At 32.3% G+C, this 13603-nt stretch overlaps 1 protein-coding gene across 1 annotated transcript in view; it reads left to right on the plus strand.

The window, feature by feature from the left end:
• The first annotated feature begins 7284 nt into the window (after nt 1–7284).
• LOC142240587 (integrin alpha-PS3-like) overlaps nt 7285–13603 on the plus strand; it is a 39990-nt gene continuing 33671 nt past the window's right edge. Inside the window, 1 exon segment of the mRNA XM_075312279.1 lies at nt 7285–7486. Within this exon segment, the coding sequence (XP_075168394.1) occupies nt 7314–7486 (173 nt within the window). The 5' untranslated portion in view covers nt 7285–7313.

Raw genomic sequence — 13603 nt, forward strand, 5'->3', positions numbered from 1 at the left:
GTTGTCTTCCAAAAAACTATATGTTATTATGTGAACATATAATATGTTTGGAAACATTTTGAACCCAAAAATATTATATGCTTAGAAGAATTTTCTCCCAAAGAAGATTGTGCTCAAAAATTTTTTTCTGCTTAATTGCATTTTCCCTGACATTTTTCTCACTTCCACGATTTTTTTTTATTTCTTAGCACCTTTGTCTGTAGTACAAACATTGTAGAAGAAATTATTCAATTTTATAATTTTTTTAAATTTTACCTTTTGCCGGACGGGGATTCGAACAGCGGACCACACAGTTTGTAAGCCAGCACACTATCCACTGGGCTACGTAGCTGTTATGGTCATCAAGAGATAATTATCGTTATAAGTTACATTTATATAGCATAGCTTTCGGCGCCCACGAGCCGATGCAAACATAACATTGTTTAACAACATAACATTGTTAAACATACATTTGTTGGCGACGTGGAGCAGTGGTTGGTACGTCCGCCTTGCATGCCTGGGTTCGATCCCTGGTTCGACCGACACCAATTTTTTTTATTTGTTACATATATTCCAGATACGTTCGGAACATCCCGAAAAGGTGTTCAACATAACATTACATAAACTGTAAAGTGTGTTTTATAAAAGACTTAAAGTCAGAAAGAACAGTGCTTGATATAAACGAAATGGACTGAGTTCAAATCATATATTATTTTTTTTATTGCAAAAATAAAAATTTTGTAACAAAAAAAGGTTTTTGTATACAAGTTTGAAATTTTGGAAGAATTTCAAAAACTCTTACAAAAGAAGAACTTGAAGTCGAGTATATATAAAGGGTGGTTAAATTGTAAGGGCCGATGTTGAGTGTGAACCACACCTAAACGCCAAGTTTTTTTCCGAATTTTATTTGACATTTCTCTATTTCAGACTTACTCAATTTGAACCATGGAGAGATACACAATCCAACAACGTGTTAAAGTTATCCAGACTTATTATGAAAATGGACGTTCAAATCAAAATGCATATCGTGCACTTCGTGATTTTTTTGGTCAATTTGATCGTCCAAATGTGCGTACAATGACAAAAATTGTGGAAAATTTCGAGCAAACCGGGTCTGTAGAAGATGTAAGAACACCAGTGCATGCTCGTACAGCTCGTACTGCAGAAAATATTGTGCTGTTCGCGATAGTGTGGCTGAAGAGCCGTCCACCTCAACTCGTCGTCGTGCCCAACAATTGCACCTCTCACGCTGAACATTATGCATAAAGACTTGCATTTACACGCTTACAAGGTGCAATTGGCTCAAGAACTAAAGCCGCTTGACCATTCCAAACGTCGTGAATGGGCAGAATGGTTCCAAGAAATGGCAACAGTGGATGATCAATTTTCGAAGAAAATCATCTTCAGTGATGAGGAACATTTTCACCTCAGTGGATTCGTCAATAAACAGAATTGCCGCATTTGGGCGAATGAGAATCCAAGAGTGATTGTCGAAAAACCAATGCACCCACAAAGAGTGACTGTTTGGTGCGGTTTATGGACTGGCGGCATCATCAGGCCGTATTTTTTCCAAAATGAGGCCGGTCAGGCTGTTACTGTGAACGGTGTTCGCTATCGTGAGATGATAACGAACTTTTTATGGCCCGAATTGGAAGATATGGATGTGGACGATATGTGGTTTCAGCAGGACGGTGCCACTTGCCACACAGCTAACGAAACAATGGCTCTTTTGCGCAACAAATTCAATGGCCGTGTTATCTCACGTAATGGCGATGTCAATTGGCCGCCAAGATCATGTGATTTGACACCGTTGGACTTTTTTCTTTGGGGTTATTTCAAAGAAAAGGTGTACGTCGATAAGCCAGCAACAATTCAAGAGCTAAAGGATGAGATAATTCGGCACATTAACGGCATAGAACCTCCATTATGCCTCAGCGTCATCGAAAATTTGGACCATCGGATGAAGGTGTGCCACCGAGGTCGCGGCGCCCACTTGGCCGATATTTTGTTCCATACATAATTGAGTAATACCAATATATAATAATAAAATAAAATTACAATAATTTCCTAAATAGTTTGTTTTATAAATTATAAAGGGTGATTCTTTTGAGGTTAGGATTTTCATGCATTAGTATTTGACAGATCACGTGGGATTTCAGACATGGTGTCAAAGAGAAAGATGCTCAGTATGCTTTGACATTTCATCATGAATAGACTTACGATCTGCCACAACGTCGAATTTTCAGTGAATGGGCCCTAGAAAAGTTGGCAGAAAATCCGCTTTTTTATCGACAAATTTTGTTCAGCGATGAGGCTCATTTCTGGTTGAATGGCTACGTAAATAAGCAAAATTGCCGCATTTGGAGTGAAGAGCAACCAGAAGCCGTTCAAGAACTGCCCATGCATCCCGAAAAATGCACTGTTTGGTGTGGTTTGTACGCTGGTGGAATCATTGGACCGTATTTTTTCAAAGATGCTGTTGGACGCAACGTTACGGTGAATGGCGATCGCTATCGTTCGATGCTAACAAACTTTTTGTTGCCAAAAATGGAAGAACTGAACTTGGTTGACATGTGGTTTCAACAAGATGGCGCTACATGCCACACAGCTCGCGATTCTATGGCCATTTTGAGGGAAAACTTCGGAGAACAATTCATCTCAAGAAATGGACCGGTAAGTTGGCCACCAAGATCATGCGATTTGACGCCTTTAGACTATTTTTTGTGGGGCTACGTCAAGTCTAAAGTCTACAGAAATAATCCAGCAACTATTCCAGCTTTGGAAGACAACATTTCCGAAGAAATTCGGGCTATTCCGGCCGAAATGCTCGAAAAAGTTGCCCAAAATTGGACTTTCCGAATGGACCACCTAAGACGCAGCCGCGGTCAACATTTAAATGAAATTATCTTCAAAAAGTAAATGTCATGGACCAATCTAACGTTTCAAATAAAGAACCGATGAGATTTTGCAAATTTTATGTTTTTTTTTTAAAAAAAGTTATCAAGCTCTTAACAAATCACCCTTTAAATATTTTTCCATCGAATCCTAAAGTTAACGATAACCATTCAAAAGCACATTATATTTAAATTCGAAACAATAATTTTACAACCAACACACAAATTTATTTAGGTGTGAACAATTATTTGCTTTCTTTAATAATTTATTTTAAAGAAACTAAAGTTATTCAATTGTTGCTTTGGACCATTCTCCACCAAGTTATAGTACAATTTGCCGAAAAAAAGTTATAATGTTATTCTGGTTTTACCGATTCGAGTTTTGCCGCTAAAATGATAAATAATTTTAGTGTCCAAACTCGAAATCAATGTCCGCTTTTATTTTCGAAAGTATCCATCAACTCCTCTTGGACTACTTATTAATTAATAAAGAGGAACTAAACTTTGTTTTTATAGATCGTACTGTTTAATTTTTCACTGTTTCCCAATGTTTTCATTTTACTGTCACAACTCTAAAAAGAGTACACTGAAAAAAAAAATATTAACGTGAGGCCAAAGATTTCATGTCCTTAAAATAAGAATACAAATTTTGCTTAGCTTAGAAGACGCATTTCTCTAACATAAAGTTTTTTTCCATGTTCAAAAGTCGATAAACTGTTCAATGAAGTCGTGTTGTCTTTATAATTAAGTGATTTGACTTGAAAATGGGTATCATAACATGAAAGAACAAATTTTTGGACTAAGGTCAACTTGACTTTAATAATTAAGAAAAATTCTTTAAAATTAAAGAAATTGTCTATACATTTGTTGCATTTTTGCATCTTGACTACAAAGCAAAAATCGTTAAAAAATAGGACATGTTTTTCAACTCTTTTTTTAAAGGCGTTTTTCTTTTGAAATATAGCATAATTTCTACTGGAAGTCTTGTTTTTAACGGACTTTTTAGAGCATATGAAAAAAGCAGAAAGCGCAAAATTAAAATTTGCTTCATAGAGTCAAATACCCAAAACCCACATTTAGAATTGTGTCTTAAAAGTATCCTTACTTGAATTCTCCGCTTCATTGGCTCGGAATCAATACCAAAATTGTTGAAGTAGAGACACAATTTTTGGAACCGGGAATGCTTTTTTTCAGTGTATAGTGCCCTTTCGTTAGTTTTTATGAAGATCCCTTTAATTACCTTTGTTTGAATATTTTGACTTACTCGTCCTACGTTCCGATTTGTTTTGACGAAACAAAAAAATTGTGCCCGTAATGCGAAAATGATAAACAAAACTCATGCTCTTTTTATACCCTTCACCGCTACTGTGGTACAGGGTATAATAAGTTTGTGCATTTGTATGTAACGCCCAGAAGGAGTAATCATAGACCAACCCGTTTAATATACGGATCGGCTTAGAATTAAATTCTGAGTCGATTTAGCGATGTCCGTCTGTCTGTCTGTCTGTTGATGTATTTTTGTGTGCAAAGTACAGCTCGCAGTTTTAGTCCGATTGTCCTAAAATTTGGTATAGGGTCGTGTTTCGGCTCAAAGACGATCCCTATTGATTTTGGAAAAAATCGGTTCAGATTTAGATATAGCTGCCATATATATTTTTCACCGATCTGGTTATAATTGGCGTGTATATGAACCGATCTTCCACAAATTCCGTACATCCGAATATTCTATGAGTCTCGAAAAACTTGCAAAATATCAGCCAAGTCGGTTCAGATTTAGATATAGCTCCGATATATAGCTTTCGGCCGAGTTACACTCATTTGCCTACAGAGGCCAATTTTTTGCTCCGATTTAGTTGAAATTTTGCATAGGGAGTAAAATTAGCATTGTAACTATGCGTGCCAAATTTGGTTGAAATCGGTTCAGATTTGGATATATCTCCCATATATAGCTTTCGCCCGGTTTACACTCATATGACCACAGAGGCCAATTTTTAACTCCGATTTAGTTGAAATTTTGCACAGGGAGTAGAATTAGCATTGCTCGGTTCGGATTTAGATATAGCTCCCAAATATATGTGTTTCTGATTTCGACAAAAAAGGTAAAATACCAACATTTTCCTTGTTAAATCGCCACTGCTTAGTCTTTGTAAAAATTACTCTAATTTTCCTAAACTTCTCATACATATATATCGAGCGATAAATCATAAATAAACTTTTGCGAAGTTTCCTTAAAATTGCTTCAGATTTAAATGTTTCCCATATTTTTTTACTAACATTGTGTTCCAACATTAGCCAACTTAGATTTTGAGTCTATAGATTTTGTAAAAGTCTATCAAATTCTGTCCAAATAGAGTGATATTTAAATGTATGTATTTGGGACAAACCTTTTATGTGATATGGTATCGAAAATTTAGATCTACAAAGTGGTGCAAGGTATAATATAGTCGGCCACGCCCGACTTTAGATTTTCCTTACTTGAAAGTACTTTCTCTTGGTTCCGAATGAATTTTCTCTCCGAATACTCATTTTAATATTTTTACTTAAGTATATACAATTTTTGGCGAAGTCTTATATCACAATATATATATGTTTACTCCAAATTTGTAAATTTATACTTGTTTATATTCACACGTAGTATTTTTGCAATCTTTAATGAAATTTTCTTTGTGTATATATATTTCTAAGGCGCCAATTGGTTACTTTCATTATTTTACTTCCAGCATACACTTTATGTCTCTCTTTCTAAACACATATATGTTTATAATCTATTTCTAAATTAATATATGTTTGCATCCAAGCATATTTTATGTCCCAAACATAATATGTTCTAACATATTAACATATATGTCCCAAACATGTTATGCTAGTTTATGAACATTATATGCTTGCACTTAAAAATATTGTATTTAAAAATTTGTGTTCCAAACATATAATTTTTTACACCCAAACATATGAAAAACTGTCTTTTTCGTCCGTGTAGAAAAATTAGCTGCGACTAATGCCATTGCATTTCAAGAAAGACCTTTCGCTTCATTTATTTGGCACAATGGCCACCAAATCTACGGATTTCAATCCGTTGGTTGAATCTCAATGTCAAAAAATACCAAAGCGGCGAGAATGGGCCAACGTACCGCCAACGAGCCACTTTAGTGCAGCGTTATTAACATCTTAACATCCTAGGTGTCACTAAAATTGTAAAATGAACTCAACTTTCGTGAGTCACGACAATTTCGTGTTACGTGCACACCCCTGAGTCGATCTAGCCATGTTCGTTTGTCTGTGAACATATTTTTGTGAGTTTTGTTAAGTCTAGGTCGCAGTCTTAGTCCAATTCAAATTTGACACAAGTATTCATTTTTGTGTCAGAATGGAAACCTGTCGATTTTTAAACAAATCGGTTCAGATTTAATATAGCTCCCATATACATATTTCACCCGATTTACACACATATCATCATAACATAGAGGCTCAGATTTAGACTCAAATTTAGACAAAGCTCCCATCTATATATTTTTCCGATTTGATAAATGATAAATCATAAATTCACTTTTGCGAAGTTGCCTTTAGATTTGAATATATTCCATTTTTAGCTAATTTGGTAATACGGCCAGGGCATTCGGCGATTTAAATTTTAAGAAATTTTGTGAAGACCAAAATAATTTGTCTATATCGAAAAATATCATTAAATATTTCCAATTTTATTGATACAATTAACAGTTTAATCAAACTCAAAAGATTAAGTCAGTTAAAATAAGTGATAGATTTTTTTCGATATTAATTAAAAATTTATTTCAAACAATCAATCTTTTAATTCAACTAAAAACACAAAGTCAGTTAAGAAATTATTTGAAAATAGTTACGTTTTAAATTAAAAAATTTATTGAGTTTTGCAATCAACATCAATTAAATTTTTAATTGAATAAATAAGAACTTAATTAAAATTTGCTCAATTAATTTTTTAATCAAGTATTTTTAGCCTTTCGTAACATGTTGATTATAAGTTGATATAATGAATTATAATCTCAATCTGATTAAACTGTTCTTAACTATATACTATATATATAAAAATTCAGTTGTAGAGGTTAACAATCTCTCCTTACGAGACATTGGCTTTGGGACTTTTTATTTATCCTACGTGGAGAATAGTTAAGAGTTGTAATTCTCCTGCTGGAATAAAACTGTAGCACTATTAATAGTATGACCATTATTTATAGTGATTTTGTTGCAGTTGTATAAGTCTCATTAATATTACAGTCACACTTTCGGTTTGTGGTCATTACTCACATTACCGATGGAGGATAGACTTTTTGTATGCGATTATATTCATTCGACTGTTTTTTATCTAAATTATATTAAATCTCAAGAAATATTCCACATCAAAAGTAGTAGTCAGTTGGCCATAGAAGGCGAATGAAGTCCGAATATCAGTTATCATCTAAAATGCTTAAGGCTACATTTTGTGCTATTCTAATACTTGTGGTGCATCCTAATATCGAGGCTTACAACTTGTCTCCGAAACCTAATGTCATTATCAATGATCCTCAACTGCCTACAGTTATGCCAAAATATGAATCATCGTATTTTGGATTTACTTTGAATTTGAGAAAGCAATGGTAAGTAATTTGTATTTTTATGTGAACCCAGGTCTGCGTAGTCGGAGTCTGAAAATGTTAAATACAATTAATATTTTTGTTACCAAACAAATATTTACTGAAATTAGATTCCAGAAAACAAAGTCGTGGAATAAAGCATTTGTTACTGCTCATATAAAAAAGGGTGAAATTACAAAAATCATGGGTTCATCCTAACTTCCTATCAGTGTTGGCATAAATCGGGCAATTCACTAACCCAAGGTGAATTACACTCGAACCTCCCGAAAAAATGTTTCGATAGTCGGCTTTGCCTAAATAAATTTTGTAGAAATATTTCACTTTTCCTTTGCCAAAGTCAAATCATCGATCTGAGTGCAGTTGGCTGGGTTTATTTTGAGCGTGCTTCCTCTACCTTCATTTGTTTTGTTTTTTATTGTTGATTTGTTCTTCAATAATTTTTGTTGTTTTGATTTTAGCTTAAAACCATACGTTGCCACAACAGTAGCCTACCCAACAGAGGGATAGATTATTTGTCAATTGTGAATTACACTCGAACGCCCGAGTGTAATTCAATTTGGGGTTTGTGAATTACCCGAATTTATTCTGACAATTGGTTGATAGTTTCGCTGCAATTAGTTGATGCTGATGAGGAATGTGGTAGTTCCGAAACGGCCGTCCATCCAACCATCTTGTAGTCTATACGGCTTTGCCAAAATAAATTTGACAAATATAATTTTCCTCTGTTGGTAAAGCTACTCTTGTGGCATTGTCAACGTATGGTTTTAAGCTGAAATCAAAAAACTAAAATGATTGAAGAACAAACCAACAATAAAAAAAAAAAAAAAAAAACAATTTTTTTTTTACATTTTTGCGACAGTTTACTTAGTATTAAGTCTATTTTGAATATGAATCCGCAAGAAAAACTTACTTTTATCGAGCGGTTAATCCTTCGTTGTCAAAGGGTTAAATGTATGGCCTTTGATGTTAATAGCACCAGTTTACAAAATAAAATGTTTTATGTATATTCGATGAGAGCTGAATTTTTTTTTTCAAAAAAAAAAATCATGTTTTACAGTGATTCTCTGCCGGCAGAGAAGTACAAACTGTTAAATAAACGTCTGATTATTCTTCATGCTCGTAAAGAGGATACTTTAGCGTAAGACTTAAGAAAAACTACACCCTCAAAAAAAAAATGCTTCTGTAACATATACCCCAACACACATTTTGCTTCAAGCATATATATTTTCAGGATTGGTCCAAACAAAATATTGTTTGTATTGTTCAAGCATATAATGTTTCACCTTAGAGCATACACTGGTAGAAAAAAATGTTAATGAAATTTTCTGTGTGTGGGTATATTTTTACGGCGTCAATTGGTTACTTCCATTATTTTATTTGCAGCATACTCTCTAGGTCTCTCTTTCTAATCACATATATGTATATAGGCTATTTCTAAATTAATATATGTTTGCATTTCAGCATATTATATTTACAAACATAATATGTCCTAAAATATTAACATATATGTCCCAAACATGTTATGCTAGTTTATGAACATTATATGCTTGTACTTAAAAATATTGTTTTAAAAATGTGAGTTACAAACATATAATTTTTACATCCATACATATGAAAAACAGTCTTTTTCGTCCGTACAAAAGAAAAATATTTGTTTGTAGTTCAATTTTATTTTTTTTTTTTTTGGAATTTTCCACAGCCCAATGATATTTTCCTTTCTTTAAGTATGTCTCAAACTTTTTATGAACTAAACTTGGCTATAAAGTTCAATGACCGCACACATAAGTTTAATATGAACTAAAGCAAAATTCCCAAAAATGAACAACAGCATGGTTAAAATGGTCATGATTTGGCGCCAATGATTTTTTTCTTTACTTTTCATTAATTTTTTCTTCTATGAAAGAGTGCAATTTTGTGATTTTTAGTTAAAAAAACACACCAGTAGTGGGATTATGTATTCAATTTTAACGATAAATCGCATCGTTAAGAACGGATAACAAGAAAAATAACATCCAAGCTATCCGGTAGTCGTTTTAAACTACATTTCCAATCGTTTAAAATCAACTGTGTTGTTTTCTTTGCAGATAACAGTTAATACATCGTTGAGTAAACAACGAATAATTTTTGGTTGTTTATTTTTTGAAATGCATTAATGATGTAGGTTACTTTTAATAGGAAAAACTGGATCCCTTTTCTATTACAAAAGAGTTTTCTGCAATATTTTAAAAATCGAAAGGTTCTAAGGCTTTCTAAGGATTTCGTCGGGCGGAACTGCTTTAAATGGCCTCAAATTAAAAGAAACTTCCCAGCAAAAAAATTTGGAAGTTCTTCCAAAGGCACAACTTTAAAAGCACTTCCAGAAGATGCACTCCCAATGATGTTCTTTATTTTAAGTTCTTTTAATTCAATTTTTATAACTTGTTTTTTCATACTTTTAATGTGTAATTTTAACTTTTTTGTTTCAAATAGGTTAAAAAGTAAGAATTCATAAAGTGGTACAAATCATTTAAATTTTGTCGAAAAAAATGTTAACCCCAATCTGACCAAATTGTGAATTTTTTGAAAATATTGGAGCTCAGACGTTTCCGACAAGGTTTGAATCCATGAAAAATTATAAAAAAAAAAATATAAAAATTATTTATTTGACAAAATATCACATAATTTGTTAATTTACATCCAAAACATTGAATTCGGATCACACCTAAAGAAGTGATGCAAATTCAGTGCAACGGCTTTTGAAATGGAGGACTTCCGTCCTATGACAAGCCCATGTTAAATTCATCGCTTCTGCGTCAATTTTGCACCACTTCCGGATCCAAAAAGAACATTTTCATTACTTTTTTGGCGACGCTTTTTTTGCTGGGTTTATATAGATTGTAAATATCGCCCATTTTTTTCTTCCAATTTCCCATTTGGCAAACTGTTTTTGGGCAGGGTTGCCAAGCGAAAAGCAGCTTAAACAAAAATTCTCAATGATTACTTGCAGAATGACCCAATCGTTAGTGCAAGCAATTTTTTCGTAGACAACATTAACAATGCGATTATCGTAAAGAAATACAGAATCCCATTACAGGACATTAAATTTTCCTGGTTTTAACAACGCTTTGTGGAATTCCCGAAATGTTAGTTCAATTTTCACATGACGTAGTTTATTCGTGCTATAAAATAGTTTACTTTTTTTTCTGTGAACATACAATTTACTTGATTCAGTAAAAATTTCCTAAATAGTTAGAAAAATAGTATGAAGTTTTACTAATACTCATTTCTCCTCGGGGAATAAAAATTTACCACAAATAAAGATCTTTTCTTTCACTTAAAATAACGTATTCATAAAAATAAACCGTATGTTACGTAAATGAATGTAAATGTTTTTCGAAAAATTCAAGAAAATGTATTAGACATAATAATTGTTTCCCCTCGTTAAAGAAAATTTCGTACTTTGAAGAAAAAATTGTAGTTCAAAAATTCAATAATGCCTTTAGTGCAACGAATTTAGTAAATCTGCATGTTTCTTTTGTGTATAATTTTCCCCCACTTTTTTAGATAATTTAACTAACGTATGCAAAATATTATTAATAGTCATAGAAATCATAATAATCTCAAGTGCTTAAGTAGAACTAAATTGGCTTTAGTGTCTTTATTTTTTTAAGTATTCCTCGAGTTTTGTTGTTGTTGTTGTTTTTTAATTAATAATCAAATACTATAAACCTATCAATATGCGTGATGATATAAAAGGAAGCCATATATTGATAAATGCCGAATATTGTCGGGACAATGTTCCAAAGACAGCATTGTGAGCCCTGGGTAGACAAACATTGGACTGCAAGACCATGAAACTGACTCAGCACGCATCAACCAAGAATGTCTTAAAAAGGAGGTTCCTACTGCGCAATGGCAATCAATATCCCGTATCTCAACCCGTTAGGCTTTTTATTTTATTAAGTCTGTAGATACAAAAATACTTACAGATTAAAATCTGTATTAGGAACATTACAATTTCTCGTTTTTTTTATACCCTCCACCATAGGAGGTATAGTTAATATACCCCCAATATTAACTTTGTCATTCCGTTTGTAACACATGGAAATATTGCTCTAAGACCCCATAAAGTATATATATTCTGGGTCGTGGTGAAATTCCGAGTCGGTCTGTTGAAATCACGCTAACTTCCGAACGAAACAAGCTATCGACTTCAAACTTGGCACAAGCAGGGCTGTGGAGTCGAGCCAATTTTGCTCGACTACGACTCCGACTCCATCATTTTTCATCAGCTCGACTCCGACTCCGGAGTCGACCCCGGGTAATAAAACTAAATCTCATTTTAATACCAATAATTTGTAGTTCTATTGTGGGGGTACCGTAAGTGGATCGATATAAAGTATCGTGTTTATTTATGTGTGCAAAAAAAGGTCTTAATTTCACATTAGATGCCAATTGAACTCTATATTTCAAATTTAGGGCAATAAATAAAATAATGATATGAGAAGATACCAACAGTATATGTATTTGTGGACCAAAATTATTGACACTATCTCAAATCCTTTAAATTTGTTGAGAGCTATATAATGGTTTATATTCCCATATGCATAAATTTGAATCTGAATCGATTTAGACAAAATTGTATGTACTTCTACAAAATCTATGTACTTTAAATTTAAATCTAACGTTATGAGACGTACACAATTTTAACAAAAAATAAAAATGTAAGGAAAGTTTAAAGTCGGGCGGGTCGATTATAATATACTCTGCACAACTTTGTATTTAGATCTACATTTTGATAAAATCTCAAATCAGACTTCTACAAAATCTCGGGCAATATTTGGGAAATATTTTTAATTGTTTAGTCAATTTCGCAAAAATGCATTTACGATTCATTCATTGAAACATTTGAAAATTTGAGTCATTTCTACAAGTTTTCGACTCAGCAGTGAGTATCAGTGAGCATACAATTTTGGAAAAATTTTTGTTTAGTAAATAAAATTTTGCAATATTTTCTACAGAAACAAAATTTTGACCAAATTTTCTATAGAAATAAAATTTGGCCAAATTTTTTGTAGAAATAAAAGTTTGAAAAAATTATCAATAGAAATACAATTAAAAAAAAAAAATAGTGTAGCAAACAAAATTTTGCAAAATTTTCTATAGAAATAAAATTTTGCAAAATAACATATTCTATAGAAACAACATTTTGACTAAATTTTCTATAGAAATAAAATTTTTACTAAATTTTATATAGAAAAAAATATTTCTATAGTAATCAAATTTTGAATAAATTTTTTATAGCAGTGAGTACCAGTGAGCATCAGTAAGAAAAAAAAATTTGAGAAAATTTGCTATAGAAATGAAATTTTTACTAAATTTTATATAGAAAAAAATATTTCTATAGTAATAAAATTTTGAATAAATTTTTTATAGCAGTGAGTACCAGTGAGCATCAGTAAGAAAAAAAATTTGAGAAAATTTGCTATAGAAATAAAATTTGACAATTTTTTCCTATAGAAATAAAATTTTGAAAAAGTTATCAATAAAAATACAATTTTAGAAAAATTTTTGTGTACACGGATGAAAAAGACTGTTTTTCATATGTTTGGCTATAAACATTATATGTTTGGAACACAAATTTTTAAACACAATATTTTTGAGTGCAAGCATATAATGTTCATAAACTAGCATAACATGTTTGGGACATATATGTTAATATGTTAGACCATATTATGTTTGGGACATAAAATGTTTGTAAATATAATATGCTTGGATGCAAACATATATTAATTTAGAAATAGCCTATAAACATATATGTGCTTAGTAGCTTGGAGCGCTATTTAACAGGGAGCGATATTGAATTAAGTTGGTGGTTGTTGCTTGTTATTACAAAATTAACATTTTATTTTTCCTTGGGCAATTGATCAGCTACTTCTTTGATCCTTACAAATTGTGTGGTCCGCTGTTGAATCCCCGTCCGGCAAAAGGTAAAATTAAAATAACAAAAAATCATACAATTGAATAATTTCTTCTACAATGTTTGTATTACAGAAAAAGGTGCTAAGAACTAAAAAATCTCGTGGAAGTGAGAAAGATGTGGGGGAATATACAATTGGGCAGAAACAAAATTTTGAACAT

Source organism: Haematobia irritans, chromosome 5 (assembly GCF_050003625.1).
Source record: "Haematobia irritans isolate KBUSLIRL chromosome 5, ASM5000362v1, whole genome shotgun sequence".
NCBI lineage: Eukaryota > Metazoa > Arthropoda > Insecta > Diptera > Muscidae > Haematobia > Haematobia irritans.